Below are 26,407 nucleotides of genomic sequence, written 5' to 3'. Positions count from 1 at the left end.
TATAATAATAAAAGGACCCAATAGCATCAGTTCTGTCTTGGGCTCATCTATTTGCCCATCCTCCTGTATAATACATGCTACCATGTGTCAACAGCGCCCTTCTGTTCTCTTTGTATGACAAGCAGATCAGTCCTTAACTAGAAAGATACATGGACACAAATCTGACATTAAACATTCAGCAGCAAGTGCAAGAACATTTGAATTACCCAGAACACTGTCACTGACCTGAAAGCACCACCCGTCATCAAAACTGGGAGACATCATCATGAATCCCAATTCAGCAATTTTATTAATTTCACACTACCTCCCCTCCCTCCACTGGGCTGAATCAAGACTTGGGATTTTTATCTCACTACAAGTGATTCCCCATTCATTACAAGTTAACTAATTTAGTGTAACTAGTGAATGATGTGTATATTTTTTCTTTTGATTAGAATTAAACATAAAAAGAGAAACACATAATGACACTCAGGGGCCCTCATTTCTCCCTGTATCTCCCTCCCCACACTACTTACCCTCTCTCATCCAGGAAGCCCCCATATCCTCTCCCTTTCCCTGCTTCCTTCTCTCCTATCCACAGGCTTTATTCCACAAAAGGTCATGCTAAAATATATTTTTGTTAGTCTTTAAGGTTTCACAAGAATCCTGTTTATTTTTTCCCTAAGAAGGAGTTTTCCAGTGCAGAGGGATTCATGTCTCAATAAGAAAAATGGTGGTCAAGGACAAGCATAAGGTGACAAACTGGGAAGAATCCCGGAAATGAATTTTTTTTTTTTTTACTCGCTTCTGAGTTCAGGATGAAAAGCAGAAGGAATGTTTCTTTGCCTAGCCTTGAACATGTGGGGGATTTGCTATGGCTACTCAGTGATGAGGGAAAAGTACAATGACCCCTAATAATAGACTGGGGGGGGTGATGAATCCTGTGATCACAACTACTGAGTGAATAAGAGGGGCAGGGCTCCATATGTGAAGTGAGGGCAACTGAATTAATATAACTGATACTGAAACAATGCTCACTGGGACTAATTTTTACTTCAAAGGCTCACAATTTAGCATTTTAAAAACGTTTCTGAACATATGGAAAGTATATTTCTTTTCACTCAACATGGCTATCCGTAATTCTTCATACATATTAGTTCAACATGTAATAAAGTAGAAGATCATGCCAAACTATGCAATAAGAGCAATTCCTGATACACAAGTAAGACTATCGTTTAATGTGCATAAAGAGGTCTTGAACATAACAGATAAGCATTTATACAGCAAATTTTTGAGGGTTCAATGCACTATAGAAATATTGCCATATTGCAGTCCTTACAACAGTGGCTCTCAAATGGTTTGAAAGCGGGACCAGTTCTAAAATCACAATTCTTTTTAGGACCCCTTTTAAGCTTACTGCAGTTTTCAGTTCCTACTTGCAAAGGAACTCGGTGCTGCTTTCCCTCCTCTCCAAAATAAGATTTCTGCCATCAGTTAACAATGAACAAGTTTATACATACACACACCCTACAAGACAGTCATGATCCAAAGGCTGAGAACCACTGGATTAAAACAATCCTGTAAGGCAGTGTTTCCCAGCATTTGAGTACGAGGATCCCTCTTTAACAACAAAAAAGTTCATGGACCCCCCCCCCCCAACATGTCAGTAGTTGTATTCTTAGTGTCTGTTGATTACGAAAATACATAGTGACAAAAAGATCAAAACGGCAATGGTTAGCGGACATATGGATTCATGGACCCTTTTTCAATAGCTTTGGAGCCACGCGGGGTCCCTGGCCCTCTGGCTGGGAACCACTACTGTAAAACTATTGCAGGGAGGGGGGAAGCTTAGAGATAGAGGCTTGCCTAAGGCCATCAAGTGATTTTATGGCATAGGCAATATTTGAAACTGAGATTCTCAACTGCTATCACTTCTGGGAACAATTTGCAAACATCTGCATAAAAGTATAGTCAGAGAAGCATTTTTATTTACACTTTTATAAGTCATTGTATTAAAATAAATGCAGGGGAGAATAAACAGAACTTGGAATGAGTAGGGATGGAACATAGAGACGGATCACTGGGAATCACCAATATCACCCACTTTCAGGTAATATCCAGTGAATCCGTTGAGCTATACAATAACAGCGGAACAATTTGCAATGCATAAAACTTACTTGGGTTGTAGTGGTGGTTTGAATTTTTCTAATTTCTTTCCCTACTTCTTTGCCATCATCCGATCTTTCTGTATCTGATATGATACTCCCTGCATCTACATTTGGTACAGCTTTACCACAAGAGGACTCAGTCTCCAGGGTGGTGGCAGTCATTTCAGCATATTCTAATCCTTTGGATGATGAAGCCAGCTCTCTCTCAGAAAGGGTGCCCATGGCATCTACGGCGGTATGAATCTTGAATTCCTTGTCCTCTATTATGCTTGAACTGCATGCTATGTCAGCACTACCAGTCATATGAGCAAGCAGGCCAAGGTCATCGTTCACACCAAGATGCATTTGAGTCTCTTGCATATTTGCAATAGTAATGTGGTTGCTTGTCAGTTCAGGGAGCAGTTTCTCCTCTGGGCTAGGTATTTTATCAAAAAGAAATGAGGTATTGGTAGAAGGTTCATCCTTCTCATCAGCCAGTGTTATCAAGGGTCCATTATCCTTCTCTTCACTTTTTTTAATTAGGCCAACACTGCCATGAACATTATTTTGAAGTTTTTCAACAGCAGCACTATATACATTGTCTAATAAAGATTCCACTTCCACGAGAGCGCCGTTTTCTCTTGTTACCAAAGTCTCCGGTGATAAATCCATATCATCTAGCTTTACTTCGGTAGCTTCTACCTTTTCTGCTTTTATATCAACTAAAAGATCATGAACTTCCACATGCACACCACCTCCTGGTCTATCTGAGCTTCCAAGTACATCATCAGATACTTTTGTGGCAATAAGTAAGTCCCTGGTATCAGTACTAACAGGGTAGTCTGTTTCACTTTCTGGGCTTTGGCTTTGTGAAAGGTCTTCTATTTCGCGAATTTCCATTCCACCTTTTGCTCCAGTTGTCTGAGATGAAAGGCCTGAGATAGTGCTCACATTCCCTTTCTTCCCCTTCTTTATATTCTCCTCCTCTTGCCTTTGATACTCCTCATACATTTTTGCTAAATATTCCTTGTGAGCTTCGTAAGTGACCTTAACATAAAGCAAATTACAATTTCAGAAGAAAAGTCAATACTGACCATTTGACTGCTATTAAAAATGTTGCTGACGGAAGTAAAATTATTCTAGGAAAAATGATTACATGTCATACTGCATGCAATCCACAAGATGGCACAAAATTTCATCTACTGCAGTATGGTATCTGTTGGTTAATGAAACAGTAGTACAGCTGAAGTTCAAAAGCAATCACTTACCTTGGAATGGGCTATGGAAAGAGTATCAACCCAGACCCTCCATCCTCCCCACTCATATTTTATTGCATGGTATAAAAGGATGCGAAAGATGTTGTACACCATCTCTGTAATTTTCTGTTCTTCAGAATTCTTAGGATTAATATATCCCAGGGAAAACATCCAATCCTGCCACACTGAACACTGAAGTAAACATCTAAAATAAAAATTAGATCATCATCATATGGCATTTGATATTTTCCACTTTTAAACTCAGGAAACTAAGACATTATTATAATTATTCAGAGAGGTCTCAGTATTTCACTCTAAATGAAAGCTATATTTAATCAAGATGTTCTAGTGTTTAAATACCCATTCATTCTGGGATCAACTACTGAAATTAAACTGAAGTATATTTTTGTCACATGTATTACTTAAAGGTCTTACCTTGCATATAGGGGTACAAATATACTATTGTTCTTTCTTATACTTCTTTTCATTCTCTCTCTCTCTCACACACACACGCACAACCCTCCAGCCACAAATACAATACAGAGGCAACTGTGAGGTGTGTTTGTAGAATTAAGTAGTAAGAGTTACTCAAGGTGGGAAATAATCTGTCTACTACTTACTACTAGTTTGTAAGGTACCTATGATAAGGTTTGTGTGTAAAAGTCAATGTTAATTAAATAATTATAGACTTCAATAACGAAAAACTGAATGACACCAGCTACAATGAAGGGCAGTGCAAGAGATAAATATGAACAAAAATTATACAGCATTTACCTTTTTAATTTCATAAAGAGTTAAGAAATTAAGGAAGTACTAATAAAAGATAATCAGGGACAAGATATTAAGATTGCAACAGCTCCTTTAATGCTACCAGTCTATTTTCAAACAATGTATCCTTATGAATTTTAGGAAGCCTAACTTTAAATGAAAATAGGCCAGAGATATTTCTCCTCACTTGTGACATGGCAAATATAGCTCCACCTGAATTCTATAGAGGCAGAAAATATACATTTCCTGAAGAAAATAAATGGAGAAGAAAGACTGTACTCTTTACATACCTCCTGTTTTCACGGCTATTACTAAAAAGTTTTATCATATCCGATAAAAACAACCGCCGTACTTCCATCAGTTCTGCACTTGGAGTGGAATTCTTTAATAAAGTTGCCACTACCTTAAGAATCACTTAAAAGAAAAATATATCAATGATTTTTTAAACATTAATTAGCTGACAAAATCATGCAATTTGGACCAATTGTTCTAGCCATAATAAAACGGCACAAATGTTGTTTCCTTCCTAAAACTTATAATGCAGAGAAACAATGAGACAGTATCAGTCGACAGGCAACTCCCTAGAATTCCATCCACCTGTTTCACAGTGGCATCTAGCATTAAAAATGAATTCAGAAATAACATGAGAAGTCAGAATATCTTCAAGCCTATGAAGTGCTACTATGCTTACTGAGCAATGCCACTCACCTCTGGAAACGAGACTGAATGAAGAAGAAGAATTGGTTTTTATATGCCGACTTTCTCTACCACTTAAGGAAGAATCAAACCGGCTTACAATCACCCTCCTTTCCCCTTCCCACAACAGACACCCTGTGAGGTAGGTGGGACTGGGAGTGTGACTAGCCCAAGGTCACCCAGGTGGCTTCATGTGTAGGAGTGGGGAAGCAAATCCAGTTCAATGCAGAGAGAAAGGCCAGACCACATCAACGAGGACAGAGGCCTTCTTCTACCTTATCTCAGTTTATCTTTCTTTCAGGAGGTGAAGGAGTATGGGAAATCTGAGACTAGGATAATACAGAGCACAGAGCAATTGTTTCATTACTTGTTTGATCCTACCCTTTCTGTCCAACTTTCCTACAGGAAGAGGCTGAGCAGATAAGGAAAAGGAAGAACCCTTCTTCTAGCTGTCATTCACTCCTGCTTTTACTTTGAAAAGGACAGGGAAGCAAGAGATGAGAATGAGAGCATCAGAGAGGAGAACTATCTCGATCACGTGCTTTGGTTTCTATCAATACCTCTTCTTCTGTAAGGATAAAAGAATATCTGGGGTCTGATACAACTTGCCAACATATAAGTATACTACGGAGTTAACAATCTTTCTAAAATCACAAAGAACGGGTTAACAAAATTAATTATAAATCATGACTCAAAGCAAATTTTTCTTACTTGGATTCTGAATTTTCACCGTAGAATCTGGCTCGGGATGTGGTTTATGAACAACTTGTGTACACACTTGTTCTGTCAATATCTACAAGACAAGACAGTTACATTTCCTTCTAACTCTTCCCCCCAATTAGTATCAGTTCATATAACTTATTAATAAATTAAATACCATAAGAAAGTTAGCAGTAGGGAGACCTAGGTTCTAATCCTCCCTCAACAATCTAACTCAGTTATTGTTCTTGTGTCTGTTTCATTTTGAGATGGATAATCCCAACCCTAAAAGAGATATTTAAACACTTTACTGCTTACCTGCATCTTTTGTTAAAACTAGCCTTTTTTTTCTTGTGCTTTGTTCACACCACTGTGCTTTGCAAATTTTTTAGGGAACCATTGTTTAGCGTCCCACTATTGCTTGACTACAGAACATGCAAGTTCTACACTGAAAATTTCCTTCAGAAGTTTGCACAGTGCCCCCATAATACATTTTTTTTAATTATCATTTGAGCCTCAGTTTTTGCTTTTAATACTTCCTTCCTTTTCAAAGATATGAACAGGATATAAGTACAGATAACTCATTAAACATATTGTTCACAAAATAGAGTATTACTGGTATCAAAAGATAATTCACAGTGCTACTGGACTCTTGCCCTTTTTGGTATCAAAAGAACACACTAGACTGTTTTTCAGATCTGCAAACTAAAAGCATCAATGTAACCCATATTCTCATTTAGCAATACTTTTTTTTAAAATCAGACATAGCGTTTCAGATGAGATGTTAATAATTTTATTTGTAACACAAATACCAATGGACTCAAGACAATAAGATAAGCTTAGTATACCTGTTAAGCATCCAAATAATTTCATTATTTAAATGGTGACGTATTATAAAATGTATATAGTCAGAAAAGATGGATTTCTTCATGTTCCCAAGTAATAACATTTGTGTAAGTTGGTAGCAGATTCTGAAGAACCTATTGTTTAGGCTCTAATAGGAGCAATGGAGTAGAGCATACTAATGACAGAGAGAATCCATCTCTTCTAATAAATCACCCAATTTATACAGCCCATTGCTGAGAAGTTTTAATATTAAATACCTCATAAAGTGTGTTATAAGTTGTAATGGTCACAGTATTTGTATGCAACATCAGTCTCTCTCCAAGGAGAGTGAACAAACTGTGGGTATGCATGATTTCAACTTTTCGCCTAAAAGAAAAGCATAAATACTGATTTTAGCATATAATGTTAAGAAGATTTAGTGAATAGTATTTAGCATTAGTATTGAAAATAACGAAAAACTTTCAAACTTAAGAAAATTGGTTTGAAGACTTTTCATTGCATCTATTATTAGAGAAAACTTGGCAGTTTTTAAACTGCCTAAAAAGTAATTTCAAACTTTTCGTAAGATATGTTACTCCTTCTGCTCTTTGAATGAGGGTTGGCTATAAATATAATAAAAATTAATACATTCTCTTTATAACTAAAAACAACAGAAGGCCAATAGTACAGATCCCAGTTAGCCTCTCGTGCTGTTCCTAAGTGTCTGCTACCCCCCCCTCCCCGAGCCAGCATTTCAGGGAGATCAATGGGCTGCAGTTAAAGACAGAAGAGCCTTGCATGAGTGGAAAAGTTAGTTGGGATCCAACCCCAAAAGACAACCAGGAAGCATGTACTAGTAACAAAAAAACAGTGCACTTACTTATGACCCAGATGTTTGAGAAAATAGCCTAGCACCTTCAAAGCTTGTACCCATATACTTTCACTTTTGGAAGCCAATAATTTATAAATTACCCTGGAGGTTAAGAAGGAAGAGAAAATGTTTTTTTTCCCAGATTTAAAAAGCAATGCTTTAGAAATGTTTATAATGACAGAATTGTAGAGGCACAAGTGAGCTCTATAATATATCCTTAAACAAAGCTTTTGTTTACCCAATGGTATAGTATGTGCTGCCCTGACCTAGATGGCCCAGGCTAGCCTGATCCCGTCAGATCTCAGAAGCTAAGCAGGGTCAGCCCTGGTTAGAATGTGGATGGGAGACCACCAAGGAATACTAGGGTTGCTGTGCAGAGGAAGGCACTGGCAAACCACCTCTGTTAGTCTCTTGCCATGAAAACCCCAAAAGGGGTCGCCATAAGTCAGCTGCGACTTGAAGGCACTTTACACACACACACACACAATATGTGCAAACAAACAAAAAATCCTCTCTTAACTCATTTTTTTTTCTTTATTTCACTGAATTGTTGGAGCCAAACTACAAGTGATGGCAGCCACGGATCCATCCCATGGCTGCGGACTCCATTTTAGAGGCATTTGTAGTTCTTTAAATATTGCTACAAGGCCCTGATCTGGATCGGAGTACAGAAGCTCCAGGAGCTCTTGGTCCCCCCAACCCCGACACCTATTCAGGTGCAGAAACAGCCCCGTTTTGGCACTTGATTTTCATAAGCAAGAGGAATTACTTTGCCATTAGCAAAATATACACACCAGTGAACCAAACAAATAATTAATAGGAAGCTACTAGTTTCTATTTATTTTCAGCAATCTCATAACTTCAGTGGAATCTTAGTAGTAGTAATTTTCTTGTTATACAAACAATTCCAAGCATATGCAGAGGATTGTATTTCCATGAGCAGATGTTTACAGTTGATTCCCACACAATGGTACTTGGAATACGTAAATATGTCTGCAATTAATCTGTTATCAAATTAGCTAGTTATTAACAAGTATCACAAACTTCATTAAACACAAAAATATGAGGGAATAATGTCTTTAAAAAAGACTTAGGCCCTTTCATAAATTATTGTTTTGGCAGTGTGCAGATGTTTGTTTCCCATTTGCTAAGCATCATTTGAAGTTCTCTCTGCTGAGATGGAAGGGAAAAACATTTTTATTGTGTATGACTATTAAATGTATGGGAAAATTTTAAAATATTATTTTTCACTTCGTTACCACATTTGCTGAGCACATCTTATATTTGTTCTTATGAATATGGTGTCACCAATATATAGTGTACCCTCTATGTTATACCTGAAATGACCTTTTAAGTAGAAAACATGATAGCATAAAGTTTTATTTTAAATTATTCTACCTTGTTAAATTCTCAATTGTATGCATGTTATATTCTATACACATTTTGATGAAATGAAGTGCAAGAATAAAAAATTCATAAAATACTAACTTATTTCTTCATTTTATCAACATGGAAATAAAGAACTAGATTATTTTCCATTCCTACCGTATCCCATTTCGTTGATCAAAAGCAGGTATCATAGATGCTGGATGTTCAGACATCAAAGCCACTAGCAACTGAAGCACATCATGAATGTTTTCATCCTACATGACATAAAATAATGTTAGCAAAAAGATTTTTCATAAAGTTAGCACAAGTGACTGGGATTTAGATCTGATTATCCAAACCTACCTCATGCATTGTTAGTAAGTAATTTAATATACTTTGTAGCTCATCTTCTTTGACTCCTCGATCCTAGAGAGATTTGATTAATATGTAAATACGTCTGCTTTGACCAAATTAAAAATTTATGATTAAAAAAATTAACAGAAAACATTTCTTGGATCTACAGATTTAAGCTGTGTATATATTCTTGAATATGACTTTAAAAATTAATTGTTAGAAGTTTATTTTTAAAAAGCATTTCACATAAGATAAAAAGCTTCCTCAAGACTGTTTGATTTCAATGTTGTGATCCCAAGTCAAAAACTTAAATCTTACTCATGTATTTTCATATAGTCAGGGCTTTTACATGGTGTAGGTGCATACATCTGCACTACTGCCAAACGTAAGATGATGTTCTAGGTTAAAGGCACAAACTGTAGTTAACTACACACTAATTGCAATCTACTGTCAAATTTACTCCATCCCAGATGACTTGCTCCGGCCCTCAGAGTGTAACCAAGAACCAAGAACAAGGAGATGGGTCTATAAAGAAGATGCTATATTTGATAGCTACTTAACTTCTCAGACGAAATTTGCCCCATGGTTCAACATGATAAAAAAAAGACCACATTAGAACCTCCTATCTGGCAGATATCACAACCTACAGCCTTACAGAAGCCTTTAAATCGCTGCGTTTCCAAACTATGCCCACAGAACTTCTCACAGGTTGTTTCTTGAAAAAAAGCCAGGCCCAACGTATTTGCCTATGTGGTGGGGCAGTAGAAGATCTCCCCCATTATGTCTTGGCCTGTCCTTTATACATTGAACCCCGAAATAAGTTTTGGCAAACATTCTATCTGCATTACAATCATCATTTGATGCTAATAGATTAATTTATCTGTTATCAGATATGGATCCCTATATTTTTCAAAAAATGGCCCTTTATGGCCTGGTGGCCAAGAAAATCAGAGAAAAGCAAACATAAATTGTGGAAAGCTGGATAGAATTGAATGAGTGCTTTTTAATGTATTCTTTTAATGAGAATGGTTTTGTATATTTTAAAAATGTCGTTATATTGTTATTATGTGATAATGGCATATGGTCTTATACAATAAATTTGACTTACTACTACTGTCAAATTTAACAAGACAAGTAGGGAAAATAACAGTAATTTTCAAGAGGTTCTGACAGATTCAGACTTTGGAATGCATTATTTGCTTTCATATAACAAGAAACAGGCTGCCTCCATATGGATGCTTTGCTCTGTCTTGGCACTCAAACTGGAGCGGGTTTTCTTGGAGAATCAACATGACAGTTACCCATTCATCCACTTTTCCACGGATTTCCCTGCAGCACTCTGATCTTACCCCAAGCCTGTTTTGGTATGATCTTCCTTTAAAGATTGCAGTCCATGTGAATTTGCATGCTGTGTGTTTGGGGAAGGCACAGCTTTTCAAAACTTCCCAGGCACATTGGCATCTTTTTGCTGCTACTGTCTTCCCACCCACCCCCACCCTCACATTGTTATAATAATATAGCAATAATTTTTTAAGCCACTAGAAAGTCCTCCAGTGATGTGTGTGGTTGGCAACTGCAAGAGAATGTCCAAGCAAAGTACACTGAATCCTCCCACATGGCTGTTCCACTGCTTCTGCATATGCCTCTGTACTTGCAACAGCAGTGACAGCACAATGGGGAATCTGTGGGAAGCAACCAGAGATTGTTTTTGGGAAGTACTAGTACTTAAAGACTAAACACTTTTGACTAAACAGAAGACCTAAAACAATTAAAAAATTAAACAGGAGAAAATGCAACTCTACTTCATCCATATTATGGTTATGCCATTTTTGATAGATTAATAGCAGCAATATTTATATGAATGTAGCTATACTAATGTATTTATACTAATGTATCTGTACTAATGTATTTATATGTCAGATTTTCAGGTTTTACCAACAGCAACACCACTAAAATTCTGAAATTTTACCTTCAAGATAAGCTGTTTCAAAAATAAAAGCATGAACGCTCGTAATGATATGATTTCTTTCTGTGATGGCCGAGGACCTTCTGAAATAAATTAAAATCAGAAACTGAAATATAATGTAAGCAACCATTTTTATTGACCTCAGCATTTTCTAGGAAATTCATTCCTTTCAAGATATTTTATTCTGGACAATGCATAACATTAACATTTGGAAGTAATACAAGAGAACACAGAGCTGTTACTTTAAGCCTGTCTGGTCTATACTGTGTCCCTGGAATTCTCACATAGTCTAACTTGCAGCCCCAAAGAGATCCTGTATTCAAATAAATGCAGCATCTGCCTTTTCACTTGGTACTTGTTTCTAGGATTAGAAGAGCTATAAGGTAGTAACAAATTCACTGTAACATTAAAACCTGCAACCCCAGGGTTCAACTAGATGTGATGTGGGAAATTTGGGATTAAGGGCATTTAAAAAAAACCATTTTGGAGTAGTTTAGGATGACAATTGAGGCTCTATGCCAGTGGAACTTGTTCCAGCATATTTGTTGATGTATCTATGCAAAGCCAGTGCAGCTGCTCCAGCTCAGGAGCCAGAAATGGGAAGTGCCAGGGGAGTGTTAAGGAAAGAGTGTGATTTAGCCAGAATTCCAACAAGTTTCAGCCCAGGTCTCACCTGCAGTGCTAGAACAGTAATATGCAGCAAGAGGTGGCATATGTATGAACTCTCCTAAAGAGTTCTGAGGTAATGAAAAACACTGCTAATCCCCTACACTCAGTCACAACACTGCTTAGAATTCTGACTAACTCTGCAGCCAATTAAAGCATACCTAAGAGTATATAAATACCAGTGAAGACACTCCTATCTCAGATGGTAAGATACAAAGTATGGGACTATAGTTGTCTGGCAACATGTTATGCATCCTTTGACCATACAAAGAAAGGCTTTGGTGATCAGAAAGGGTGCTTTGGTCAAATGGCCAAGGCTGATAAACAAATATCCTATCTGCTGCATCAGAACTGTATTATATTATGCTTACCCAATCCTTTGGGAGTAATGCCACTGGAATCAGCAGGATTAACCACCCAGTAGTAGTATTTCAGCGTGTGCATTAGCTGTAATACTGTGCCTACTCTACGTATTGTAGTGTAGATTGTAGCAGTGCCAATGAATTCAGCAGACAGATAGGTATAAAGTGATAGTTGAACCTAAAAAACATTATAAGCAGAACATATTGCGTGTGTGTTAAGTACCGTCAAGTCGCTTCTGACTCATGGCGACCCTATGAATGAAAGTCATATTAACCAATAATATTAACCAATCCAAACTCCAGCATTAGTTTTCAGTGAAAAATGCTCTATAAACACCACAAAGTGAAGGAAAGAAGAGATGGTCATTTATAGTTCCTTTACATGAGTGCCATGAATGTTTTGTTTTTAAAAAGAAGCAAATCCAACCTACTTTCTGAAACCATGGCTATTTTTTATGTTGTCACTGTTAAAAAAAAAAAAAGTTGCATCCAATCCAAACTTTGTTTAGGTATAAAAGAAAGCACGGGTCTTCACTGTAATCATATGTGTTTCCTCCACATGTTTTCCAGTCTTAGGATTTCTGGCTGGCACTGCAACTGTCCCCTTCCCCAATCCAAAGGTTGGGGAAATGGGTAAAGAAGAATTCCCATGAACTACCGTAAGTACTGATATACCCAAGAGTCAAGCAGCAGCTACATTCAGAACCATTAAACTCTAGTTTAGACTAATGTCTGAATGCAGCTTGGTCTCCAAACAGATGTTTGTAAGGGTTAAAACTGGGATTCTAAATGAGAATGTACCCAACTTGTTAACTGTGGTTAGCACTAACTGTGCCAACATTCTTGTGACATCCAAAATAAAACATTGTACCTCTGAGTTATCTGAATACAGAACAAGCTGCGCAGAATCAACTGAAAAACTAGCTGCTCCAGTGGTGTTCAACTATGAACAGTGCTGTCTCACAACAAACCATCCTTCTGCCTGTTTCTCTTTATGCACATCCCCCTCCCAGCTAGTGATGACTCACTAAACAGGACTGAGCAGCTCCAGCCTCACTTCACTGCAAATTTAAAAGACAGCTGGAAGAAAGCTCTTGCTGAATCACATCATTTTGTTGAGTCTGCCAAAACACATAATAGAAATTGTCCATACAAAACACTGTTATTGTCAAAAGCAGTTCACAGCACAATTTTCTGCTGTTCCTTCTTCTCTATGTATGCAGCTGCTTCTTCAACCCACCCACCCCCACTTTATATCCCAGGACAGACCAAGTGACTTTGCCATAATTAGGTGAATGACCTGGCCACGAGCATGTGTTTTCTCCCCTTGATAATATTTATTTTTGACCTTTTGGGACAAACCTAGCCTGTAGAAAAGGGATGGGTTTCACTTGAATCAAAATGGAACCAGAATGTTGGCGATAAGTATAGAGAACTCCCTGGATGTAGAAAACTCCTTTCCCCCTTCCTTGGATGATAAAGAAAACTTGTCAGAACAACTTAATAAGTACAGAGTAGACATTGAGGAGATGTGAGGGCTGGGGAAGGGGAGAGTGAGAAATATCAGGGATAAAAACATTTTCCCCCATATTTTTTCCCTGAGGAAACTCTCTTAAATATTTGAAAGGTGTTCATATTCCCCATTTTGAAACAGACATGTCCAAGTACCCCACTTTTAGATAATAATTGGTACTTCCTGGGCACCTCATTAACCATTTCCCATAATTTTAAAAATCCTATGCCATTCAGACGTAAACTAGCAGTTTTGATACCCCCATCAAAGCCAGCAGAAAGCATTTTACGTACGTGATACTGAATGGTACAGTATATATTACAGACATTAAAATACACTACTAATTCATTACTATGTAACAGGAAATTTATCCTATATTTGGCGCTTCATTCTGCTAGTTAGAATGGATTCATGTACATAGTAAAGTTATCGCATTTGCTTATTTCATTATCAACCTTGGGAGATATTGATGATGCACAGTACACTTACCTTTGCAGGAGTATGTATCCAAATAGCAGGATTGAAAAGAATGTGATCACATAATTGCTTCAGTAGAGGTGCTCCATGTGAGAGTCCATCCAGGTATTTTGCAAAAGACAAAAACTGTTCCAAAACTGCTCTTGTTATATGAACTCTGGATGACTGAACAAATTAAGAACAGAATTAAAATTCCTTCAAGTAAATGTTTATTTTTATGTATTCTACCAGATAAGTTTGCTATGGCACTTAGTAATTGAATAGTATCTAGTATAAATGAAATGTCAAAAATAAAACCAGCTGCTCTTACACAGATCTTCCTTCAATGCAACTCCACAAATGAAAGTTCATAAATCTGAGGACGTATGTATCTACGCCGCTAGACTTTCATGGACTACTTTTTCATTTTGGAATCTTTTTTAAAATTTTGCTTTGCTTCATTCCTTTTATATTGAGATTTTAGAAACACTCATCTTGGTTTCTGAAAGCTGAACATTTTATTACTGAAAGCTGAACATTTTATTACTAACTATACTCTCATAAAATAGTGCCAACATAGAAATAACAAGGGCTCAAGCAATTGGCATCATGCTAAGTAGTGGGGAGGGGACATATTTATCAGCACATCACAAAAGCAGTTATATTGGGACAAACTATGATGCACAGTGTGACCTCTGTTTATTCTAATCTGTTTCATCTCTTGAATATTCAGGATAGCCAAGATAAAAAATATGCTGCTATATATCCTTTTTGTAGGAAATATCAATGGAAGGGACTATCAAAAGGCTACTTTTGGCTACGATAACCATAGAGATTGAGAAGGATCATAAGAAAAGAGTATAAATAAAATATATGTAATATTGTGGGCTATATATAGCATGCTTAAGTCAGCTTGGCAAAAAATAATCTAATCTAAGAAATCACCTTGATACTCAAATGAGTTAAAATTTTATAATGAAGAAATGCTTTGAAAATTATCAAACACACCTTAGTAGCATTAACAACATTAGCACTTACTTTTTCAAGGAGGTAGCCAATAACTAGGAATCCTTTTCCACCCAGCATTTGTTCTTGCATGGCTACTGAACTCTTAAGAAGTTCTACCAGGAAAGCCAAAAGGGTAGCACTGCATAAGAGGTAGAACACTGATTAGATTTTTAAAAATCTACATTTCATTTTTTGTGTTAGACAATATTGAAAGCAAAAACTAGTTTATACTAGTTGTTTAAAAACAAAAAGAAACTGGCATGTGACATCCTTCATATTATTGTCTAATATTTTTATATTACAGTCTGATCAAAATGATTTTGAGAATGTTTCTATTCCAACCAGGAATGTCTCTATTGCAGTCAATGGTAGAAGGGCTCTTTACAGCTGGAAGGAGTTACATGATCCAATCCAACAGGTCCCAGACATTTTTTAGGCTCAACTAATCTATGCTGATATTTTTTTTAAAAATCTCAGTGTGCTGCATGCTTTCTTCATATATAATTTGATTATCTAAAAAGTGCACTGTGCATTCTAGCTTTATACTAGCTATTCCAAACACTATTATGATGCACATACCAGTCACTGCAATGATTCAGAACTACACACTGTAGGTTCTAATGCCAAGAAGAATATCAAATTATATACTGACAACATCCCAACTAAATGCTACGAAGGTATGAACAGAAATAGATTGCATAAGCATCTTATACTAACAGTAGATCCAAACAGATCTTTCATGTCTTTCTATTCCACTAGTAGCCCATGTGGGTGACCTGTGTGGGAAAAAACGTCATGCAGAGCAAATGGCTGCGGGAAGAAGAATATAAGAAGAGCCCTGCTGGATCAGACCAGTGGTTCATCTTGTCGCGCACAGCTTGTCTGGACTTCAGGAGTTTACCTGGTAGCAACTTCACACCACGCAGTTCTGCTATGTACAGTTTATTTACAATATCTACACAGAGTTCTTTGGCTGTTAACATTCACAGCTCTGAGCATCAGCATGCTCCGCCAGCATATATATTTCAGCAAGAGGTAACTTACATTCACTATACAGACTTATATACACATTCATGACCAATCACAGTTCACCTGAGATGAGTCATTCTGGAAATCCCCATTCCTGGCTGTACAAACTGGATCAGACCAGCCTCATCACATGACTTAGCTGTCACTCTGATCAGTATGATCTGTTTAGCAAACTGCAGACTAGGCATAACTTTGACATATGTTGACACGCCTCCCTAGTCAAACGTTTGTTAAACACAGCCATTTCTTCAAGTATTGAAATCTTTCAGTATTCAAACATTTCAGTCTCCTGGCTTAGTGCACACCAACCATTCTCATTTCTGGAGACTTGCACCCCTAGGTAATTCTTAATTGGGCCTAGATCTTTCATTTTAAACATTTCCTGTATAGTCAGCATAAACCATTTCAACTGTTCCTTGTTGTGGTACATTAAACATACATCATCCACAAAAAGTAATAAATAACAGGTTTGTTTACATATTTTCACTTGATACAGACATGGATCAGACACACTCTGCTTAAACCCTTTTTTGGTTAAAGCATTTTTTATACACATATTCCATGCATGTCCTGATTGCTTTAAGCCATATAATGCCTTGTGCAATTTTAACACTGTTTTGGCATTTTGACATTTGAACCCTGGTATTTGATCAAGATATAACTCTTCCTCAATAGGTGCGTTCAGATATGCAGTATCAAAATCAAAATGATCAACTAGCATTCCTTCTGCTCCAGCCTTAGTTAATGCAACTCTTATTGTTTCCATGCGAATCGTGGGGGCAAATGATTCATAATAATCTTGTCCAACCACCTGCGTAAATCCCCTCGCAACTAATCTTGCCTTATATTTAACATTCCCATTTGGCAAGGTTTTAAGTCTGTACAACCAACGGCAACTCAGAGTTTTCTTATCTGCTGGCAATTCAGATAAGGAAAATACTTCATTTGACACCAATGAGTTATATTCCGCCTCCATGGCTTGCAGCCAAGCATTTTTCTCTTCTGAGGCTAAACTTAACACATCATTGTAATCAGTTGGAACTTTTACAAACACATGGTTAGCAGTTACACCATACCTTTGAGGTGGAACACCTTTTGTAGATCTAGAGGATACTCTTGGCACTACTCTCTGATCTGCACTTTGCACACTCTCAGAGTCTGCATGTATTGGTGACTGCACCTCCTGTTTTACTTCTGGCATATTTTCAGAATCATCATTCATAGGTAACAGTACTGTGGATGGTAATTGGTTTGCATGTATCTTAGGCCAATTAGCATCCTCACAGAATGTAGCTGAACGACTGAAACTTAATGTATTCTGGTTATTTACAAAACGGTAAGATTTCATTCCTGTCTGATACCCCAGGAATGTCAACTTTTTTGCTCTTTCACCACCTTTCCTCCGTTGTTTCAGTGGTATATTTACCCATGCTTTACTGCCAAATATCCTGATATGATCCAAACTGGGATCTTTCCCATTCAAAGCCTTGTATGGAATATTATTTGTGGCACTTGTCCAAATTCTATTTGAAATATAAGAAGCATTTTTTGCCGCTTCAGCCCAGAACATTTTTGGCAATCCAGCATCAAGTAGCATTGATTTTATCATTGTTTGCAGTACTCCTCCCTTTCTCTCTGCAACACCATTTTCTTGACTCATAGATACATTAGCAATTCTATGTTCAATACCTTGAGTCTTAAACCAATGAGCCATTTCACCAGACATGTACTCGCCCCCAAAATCACTTTGGAACTTACAAATTTTATGCCCCAATTGCCTTTGCACATTGTTAGCCCACATCTTTATAGTATCACACACCTCTGACTTCTTTGCTATGGGATACACCCATGTGAACCTTGTGGCATCATCTATCAAAAGAAGAAGATATTTTCTTTTAGATATACTGTCTGGGAAAGGGCCTACCAGATCACTATGTACAAGATATAGAGGGGTTTTTGTCACTCTGTCACTCCTTGGTGCAACTGGGTGTGCTTTAGATTTACTTTGCTTGCACACATCACAATCCAGATATGTTTTGCACCCTTCAACCTTCTCTTTGCCCAGCAGGGCAAGAGTTTTATTCAAGGTGCCCCAGCCCACATGGCCGAGTTTTCTATGTAGCAAATATATACATTTATGGTGTGGGTTTTTATTTAACACTGTTTGTGCTTTACCTGCCATGTTCTCTAGCACATACACATTATCTTTCAAATTCCCCACTGCCATAATCTTATCACCTTTGAGAATATTGCAGCACTTATTTCTGAAAATCACACTGAATCCAGCAGAATCTAGTGCACTTATACTTAATAAGTTTTTCTCAAGAGAGGGTATACAAAGCACATCATTGAATGTATGGTTTAAACTTCCAAACATTACACTTCCTTCACAGGAAACAGTTGCAGAACGTCCATCTGCCAAACTTACATGACCTAACGCCGATTGATGTGAGTTCATTAGTAGCTTTTCCTCCCTCACAAATATTTGTGAAGCTCCTGAGTCAATTATCCAAGAGTCATTCAGGGAGTCTGGACTTGCTCTCACCAGCGTAGCTTGTTGTTTGGTCACAAATGGAGTCCTTTTTCCTTCTTTGTATTTTCTTGCAGCAGGGCAAAATCTTTGAATGTGTCCCTCTTTCCCACATCTGAAACATCTCTTTACACGTAACGCCACAGGTATAGGCTTGCTTGTTTCACAGCTGAGGCTTGTATCCTTCCTTATCTCTTGCTTGGCACAGCTCCCGGTCTGGCCGGCTGCCAACTCCCGTTGCATATGTCGCGCCTCTTCCTCTAGCAATCTGCCCGTGACGTACTGCAAGGTCAACTTAGCTGCATCCACAGATTCAAGGGCTGAGATAAGTGGGTCGAAACGCTCCGTCAGGGAACTTAAAACAATAAACACCTGGTCCTGGTCAGAAATCTGTTTTCCCCTCTGAGCCAGCAGTTGAAAATACGTGGCTAAGGTATTCATATGAGCTCTGACTGTCTCATTTGGCTCCATAGTCTTTCTATAAATCCTTCTCATCAGGGAAATAAGAGATCCAGCCGTGTCTTGCACATATACAGCCTTGAGGCTATTCCAGGCATCTTTAGCTGACCCCTGTCCCGCCACATGCACCAACTGGTCATCAGCAACACTTAATATCAATGTGGCCAATGCTTTCTGGTCTTTTAAACTTTCCTCAGGCGTGGGAGCTTGTGGGGGAGAATCCACATACGTCCACAATGACTCACGCTTAAGATAATGCTCCATTCGCAGAGACCACACGGCATAGTTATCTGCGGTCAGTTTATCAACCAGCAGGGCAGAAACAGCTTGCGCCATGATATCCTCGCTCACCGGCAGTAGCTGATTATCTTCCCCTGGTTCCTCCTCCGACTCTTTGTCAGAAACAACTGAACCGTCTGCAGACTGTACATCAAGGTCCTCAGCGTCGCTGGCCTCTGTAGACATCCAAACCGCTCACAGCAGCAACTCACGGCAGCAGCTCACCAACTCCAATAGAACCTCCAGCTCTCAGCGCAGTCTATCTGGGCCGATAGCCCTGTCGCGCACAGCTTGTCTGGACTTCAGGAGTTTACCTGGTAGCAACTTCACACCACGCAGTTCTGCTATGTACAGTTTATTTACAATATCTACACAGAGTTCTTTGGCTGTTAACATTCACAGCTCTGAGCATCAGCATGCTCCGCCAGCATATATATTTCAGCAAGAGGTAACTTACATTCACTATACAGACTTATATACACATTCATGACCAATCACAGTTCACCTGAGATGAGTCATTCTGGAAATCCCCATTCCTGGCTGTACAAACTGGATCAGACCAGCCTCATCACATGACTTAGCTGTCACTCTGATCAGTATGATCTGTTTAGCAAACTGCAGACTAGGCATAACTTTGACATATGTTGACAGTCCAGCATCCTGTCAACACAATGGCCAACCAGTTCCTCTGGAGGTCCAGCAATGGCGTATAGAGGCCGAGGCCTTCCCCTGATATTGCTTCCTGGCACTAGGATTCAGAGGCTGACTGCCTCTGAACGTGGAGGTTCCCTTTAGTTACCATGGCTAGTAGCCACTGATAGACTGATCCTATGTGAATCTAATTCCCTTTTAAAGCTGTCTAGGACTGTGGCTATCACTACATCCTCTGTCAGGGAATTCCACATTTTAATCTCTCTCTGGGAAAGAAGTATTTCCTTTTGTCTGTCCTGAACCTACTGTCCATCAACTTCATTGGATGTTGTTGAGTTCTAGTACTTTGAGAGAGGGAGAAAAAGTTCTCTTTGTCAACTTTCTCCATGCCGTGCATAATTTTATAAACCTCTATCATGTTTCTAAACAGAAAAGTCCCAGACGCTCCAGCCTTTTCTCATTGGGAAGATGCTTCAACCCCCTAATCATCTTGGTTGCCACCTTCTGTATTTTTTCCCAGAAGAAAGGGGGGGTGCCATTTCAGCACCTACAATGGATTGCTAACTTTACAGAAATAATCTGTATTATTAATCTACCTGTAAAGGATGCCTGGGTGTTCCACAACTCCTTTTTTTTTGCTGTAAAATCACAGCAAAAAAAGAAAACCCATAGGGCAGTGATGGTGAACCTTTTAGAGACCGAGTGCCCAAACTGCAACCCAAAACCCACTTATTCATCGTAAAGTGCCAACACGGCAATTTAACCTGAATACTGAGGTTTTCGTTTAGAAAAAACAACTCATACGTTAACATCTTATGCTCACAAGCATAAAATGATCCAAACAAAGTAAGGAAAGCAATCCCAAGTGCTTTCATTGATTTAAAATTATTTGGCAGAGAATTCCACACTTTAAGGATTTCATTTTCAGAACTAACTGTACTATCCTTTGTCATCCATAAAATTAAATCATGGCAATGACTGACAAACACCATTTTCCCCATCTGCATTCTCAAAACTCTGCAGGGTGGCTTATTGTTGAGTTGTGCATCTGAGTGGCAAGTCCAAGGCAAAACCTCCCATTCACAAATGGACAACAACCCCCCCAATGCAGTTTTGAGAATCTGGATGGGGGAAATGTGCATCTGAGTGGCAAGTCCAAGGCTAAACCTCCCATACACAAATGGACAATAACCCCACCCCCCTGGCAGTTTTGAGAATCTGGATGGGGGAAATGTGCATCTGAGTGGCAAGTCTAAGGCTAAACCTCCCATTCACAAATAGACAACAACCCCCCCCCCCATGCAGTTTTGAGACTCTGGATGGGGGAAATGTACATCTGAGTGGCAAGTCCAAGGCTAAACCTCCCATTCACAAATAGACAACAACCCCCCCATGCAGTTTTAAGAATCTGGATGGGGGAATTGTGCATCTCAGTGGCAAGTCCAAGGCTAAACCTCCCATACACAAATGGACAATAACCCCCCCCCCAATGCAGTTTTGAGAATCTGGATGGGGGAAATGTGCATCTGAGTGGCAAGTCCAAGGCTAAACTTTATTTCCCTTGTCCGCCAAAAACACAAGGAGAAAAGCGTCCAAAAGCCCCAGCCCAAGGCACCACCCCCCGCTACACGGAAGCCGACGCGTCCGCCCCAGGATCGCGAAACCCGATTTCAAAGGGGTGCCTGCCTCATTTGTGGGGAACAGGGCCACTTTGCAGCGGTCTGCCCATACCGCCCTGAACCCTTTCGTCCCAGCACGGCAACTCGAGCTAGGGGACGACCGCAACGCAGAGGCACCGCGGCCACCCGCAGCGCAGCGCCGGGAAGACCCACACCCTCTGCACTTCACGCTGGAGACTCATCCGTTCTGTCTGCATCAACTGACCCAGCCGGGTCCCGGATTACAAGTGCCCCATTGGGGGACAACTTTCCCTCTTCGGACGAAGAGAACCCATGGACTTCTCCGGCTTTAAACTTGGAATCTCCCCTTGATTTGTCAAAAAACGGCTCCGGTCTGTGGTGAGTGGAGCGTCTCCACAGACCTCTGCAGATTCTCCTGCTAAACCGACAGCTCCCACCAAAGTAAAGGAAGTAGAAACCACCGTTTATGTAGACGCAATTCTACAACATCACGAAGGTGGTCTCCAACTACCCGTTAAAGCACTTATTGACTCTGGTTGCAGTCGCACTCTCATAAGCGCAGCCACATTTGCAGCACTCAAAGTCAAGTCCGAGGCTTTACCAGCCCCCGTCCAATTTGCCCAAATGGATGGGAGCCATTTCAAAGGGGGTCCAGTTGATCATCGCACTATAGGGGTGGCGATGGGAATTGGCTCCCACTGGGAACAAATCGACTTTACCATAGCCCCTATTCGATTCGAAGTGGTCCTGGGAATTAACTGGATTAAAGGTCATTGTCCCAGTATCGATTGGGACACGAACACAATCTCCTTTGACAACCCTAAATGCGATCAGCACCGACAGCAAGTTGCGGTGCTGTCTCCACCCGCTTCGGCATTACTCTCCGAGGTTCCATCAACACCAGCCCTCCCTGAAATATACCAGGACTTTGCAGATGTCTTTAACATTAAAGAATGTGATGCCTTACCCCCTCACCGGGCTACTGACTGTGCAATTGAAGTGGTGAAGGACTGCACATTAACCAAAAGTAAAATCTACCCAATGAGCCCTTCCGAGCGCACTGTGCTTCGGGACTTTTTGGACAAAAACCTTGCCAGAGGATTCATTCGCCCATCGAATGCTCCCAACTCAGCCCCCGCGTTTTTTGTCCGAAAAAAGGAGGGCGACCTACGCCTCTGCATTGACTTCCGAAAACTCAATGCAGTTACTCAAACCAACGCCTATCCTATACCACTAATTTCGGATATCTTGGGACAACTACAAGAGGGACGTATTTTTTCTAAATTGGACCTAGTAGAAGCCTACTACCGCGTCCGCATCCGAGAGGGGGACGAACCCCTCACTGCCTTCTCTAGCTGCTTTGGAATGTTTGAATTCCTTGTGATGCCCTTCGGATTAAAAGGGGCCCCGGGGGTCTTCATCAATGAAATGAAACTTATCAATGAAATCCTTCATGATTTACTATACCGCGGAGTAGTGGTTTATTTAGACGACATTCTCATTTATTCAAAAACCATGGACGAGCATGTCACATTGGTCCGAGAAGTTCTACGCCGCCTACGCAACCACCAACCGCAAAGCTGGCTAAATGCGAATTTCACCAGAGCAAAATAACTTTCTTGGGATACATAATCTCCCACCACGGCCTTAGCATGGACCCGGCCAAGGTCCGTTCTGTCCTCGAATGGGCACCTCCCTCCAACCGCAAGCAAGTACAACAATTCCTGGGCTTTGCTAATTTCTACCGCGGATTTATTCCAAACTTCGCCCAAATAGCACTGCCCATCACCGACCTTCTAAAAACCAAAGGCAAAGAAAACTCTGCCACATTGCCCTCCGCTAAAATACTGTGGACTGATCAATGCCAAACCGCCTTTGTGGCTCTCAAACGCCTTTTCACATCGGAACCGGTGCTACGGCACCCAGACCCTAATCGAATGTTCATTGTTCAAGTCGATGCCTCCGACGTAGCTATGGGGGGGGGCCCTGCTGCAAAAAGGACCAAACGGTCTCCTTCATCCTTGCGCTTATTTCTCTAAAAAGTTTGCGCACTCCCAATTGAACTGGCCTATTTGGGAGAAAGAAGCCTCAGCTGTTCACCATGCTCTTACTCTATGGCGACAATTCCTTGAAGGGTCCAAAGTCCCCTTCGAAGTTTGGACCGATCACAAGAATCTGGCCGCCCTCACAGGAACCCATAAATTATCCGCAAAACAACAACGTTGGGCGGAATTCTTTGCTCAGTTTCGTTTTGTCCTGAAGCATGTCCCAGGAAAACAAAACGTTCTCGCGGATGCTCTCTCCCGATTGCCTCAATATCCGGCAAAACTCGATCGGCCAACAGACTCTTTATTTACGCCCGCACAAAGAGAAGCCCTACCCGTATTGGCTGTACAAACCCGATCCCAAACGCTGCCCCAGCGACGGCACACGGTCACCAGCGGACAAACTCCTCCAACCCTGCCGGCTGCCCTGCTGCCTGCTCAACGGAACACCCCGATGACTCCGGCTCCGGCTCCTCCAACCCAACCAGCCGCCCAGCCACCTGCAGTCTGCGCACCGCAACACGTAAGCGTTTCCCCCTCACCAGCCCCCCTACCTGCTCCTACTACCACTTTGAACGAGGGGGGGGGGGTTCCCGTCTCCGATTCTTTCTTAAAGTCCCTGCGGGAACACTGCCTTATGGAACATTCTGATCAAACCCTGCCTCCTGGTGTAATTGAACAAGGGGGCTCTTGGTACAAAGACTCGAAATTGTATGTACCCAAAGCGCTCCGAAAAAATGTCTTACACTTGGCCCATGGAATGAAGACCGCAGGGCACTTTGGGTTCCTAAAGACCCTTCACCTATTGCGCAGACAGTTTTGGTGGGGGGGAATGCGTTCTGATATTGACTCTTTTATTCGCAGCTGTCCTATTTGCGCCACAGTCAAACGATCTCAAGGCAAGCCCCCAGGACTACTGCAACCGCTTGAAATACCCTCCAAACCCTGGGAAGTGATTGCTATGGATTTTATGACAGATCTCCCTCTCAGCGGGGGAAAAACTGTACTATGGGTTATCACTGACTTATTTTCTAAGCAAATACATTTGGTTCCATGTGCGGGGATCCCCTCCGCTCAGAAATTGGCCCGCCTCTTCGTGTCACATGTCTTTAGACTACATTCGTTTCCGCGCAAAATAATCTGCGACCGCGGCAGTAGCTTTGTTGCAAAGTTTTGGAAAGCTTTTCTCAAATTGGTGGGGGTGGAGCAGGGATTGTCTAGTGCATACCATCCCCAAACGGATGGCCAGACCGAACGTGTTAATGCTGTACTTGAATGTTATTTGCGCTGTTATGTCAATTACCACCAAGATAACTGGGTAGAACTGTTACCTTTTGCAGAATATGCTTACAATAATGCTGTACATCAGTCCACTGGTTTCAGCCCGTTTTATGCAATATATGGACAGGACTTCGGTCCTATTCCCCCTGTGGAGGATGTGGAGGGGGAGGGGGATGCCGACATTGCCTCTTGGGCACACACCCTCCGCACCACATGGCCCTGGCTAATTAGCAACCTTGCCCGAGCCAAGCGCATATACAAAGCACAAGCCGATAAGCATCGGTCCCCCAGTGGGGACCTACAAGTAGGTAACCTGGTATACCTATCCACCAAAAACCTGCGTTCCACCCGCCCGTGCCATAAGCTCAACGCTAAGTACATTGGCCCGTTTCCCATCACTCGCATCATAAATCCTGTCACGGTGGAACTATCTCTCCCCAAAACCTTAAGGCGTGTGCACCCCATTTTCCACATCAGCCTCCTGAAACCCCATATTGCTTCTCCGCAATGGCATCCAGAACTGCCTCCTGAACAGCCCATAATGGTGGGGGGGGGGGAAGAACATTTCGAGGTCTCCAAAGTCCTAGACTCCCGTATTCACCATGGAGTCTTACAATACCTAGTTCGCTGGAAACACTTCCCCCCTGCCTATGACGAGTGGGTTCGCGCACGAGATGTCTCCGCCCCCAAGCTCGTCAACGCCTTTCACATTGCCTACCCAGACAGACCAGCCCCCTTGCAGGATGGGAGGGGGCCTTAAGGGGAGAAGGATGTCAGGCTGTTATCTTGGTTTCTCTGTTGCCTCTGTTCCTTTGCTAAACCGTCCAGACTTCAAGGACGGCTCCACATACCAAAGCCTGGGAACGCTGCCCCTGGGAAAGTGTGCTCTGTTTATGCTTTGTGTGCTCTGTAATCTCCCGCCGTTTTCAAGCTTTATATTGCCAACTAACGAGCAAGACCCTCATAGCTGTCATCTTATCCTCTATGCACTGTATTGCCTATTTGACCAGTAAAAGCCATCTGCTTGGATTCTAACTGTCTCTGTGGTGATTTCTGGTTCTTTGGGTCAAGAGCTTACAGGTATGATTAGAGAAGGCCTTTCCTCCCATTATCAGTACTCATTAACTACTCTTTAAGAACCTCATCCACTCATGCACTGCTATGACTATGTACCAAACTGTTCAGAGGAGCACAGCAAATCTCTTCCAGCGTACCACGCAGTAATACTCAAAATTAAAGACCATTTTCCCAAACAAAATAAGGTTTTGACATTTTAAGTGTTTTAAGTGTCCAAAGCAAACATACACCAATACGTCTCAACAACTAAACACAACTATTGCACTTTTTCTATTTGGCCTCCCAAGTTCAAGTATCACTTCCAAGATTTTAAATGGCTGCATACTTTGCTTCCTCTTCACAAATCCCAATAAAATGACATTAGAGAAAGAAGTAGGAAGGGAAAAGAATACAGCAACAGTGAAGAGAGGGATATTAACATGTTCATTAGACTGAATACAGACTACTGATAGCAGACATCTACTTGTGGAAGGAAGATCTGT

The 26,407-nt window shown here is 40.6% G+C and overlaps 1 protein-coding gene across 2 annotated transcripts in view; it reads right to left on the bottom strand.

Moving 5' to 3' along the window:
• NBEA (neurobeachin) overlaps positions 1-26,407 on the bottom strand; it is a 433,179-nt gene that overhangs the window by 346,616 nt on the left and 60,156 nt on the right. For both annotated transcript variants that reach the window (XM_056858518.1, XM_056858519.1), the window contains exons 11-22: positions 14,965-15,073; positions 13,960-14,112; positions 11,967-12,135; positions 10,933-11,012; positions 8,973-9,035; positions 8,787-8,884; positions 7,251-7,343; positions 6,649-6,757; positions 5,558-5,639; positions 4,441-4,564; positions 3,395-3,587; positions 2,157-3,173 (exon numbers count right to left, since the gene is read on the bottom strand). In XM_056858518.1, coding sequence (XP_056714496.1) covers positions 2,157-3,173; positions 3,395-3,587; positions 4,441-4,564; positions 5,558-5,639; positions 6,649-6,757; positions 7,251-7,343; positions 8,787-8,884; positions 8,973-9,035; positions 10,933-11,012; positions 11,967-12,135; positions 13,960-14,112; positions 14,965-15,073 — 2,290 coding nt within the window. The remainder of the gene's footprint in view (positions 1-2,156; positions 3,174-3,394; positions 3,588-4,440; positions 4,565-5,557; positions 5,640-6,648; positions 6,758-7,250; positions 7,344-8,786; positions 8,885-8,972; positions 9,036-10,932; positions 11,013-11,966; positions 12,136-13,959; positions 14,113-14,964; positions 15,074-26,407) is intronic.

This window comes from Euleptes europaea, chromosome 12 (assembly GCF_029931775.1).
Source record: "Euleptes europaea isolate rEulEur1 chromosome 12, rEulEur1.hap1, whole genome shotgun sequence".
NCBI classification, from domain to species: domain Eukaryota; kingdom Metazoa; phylum Chordata; class Lepidosauria; order Squamata; family Sphaerodactylidae; genus Euleptes; species Euleptes europaea.
Note: the sequence above shows the minus strand (reverse complement) of the source record. Positions and strands in the feature narration are given on the sequence as shown.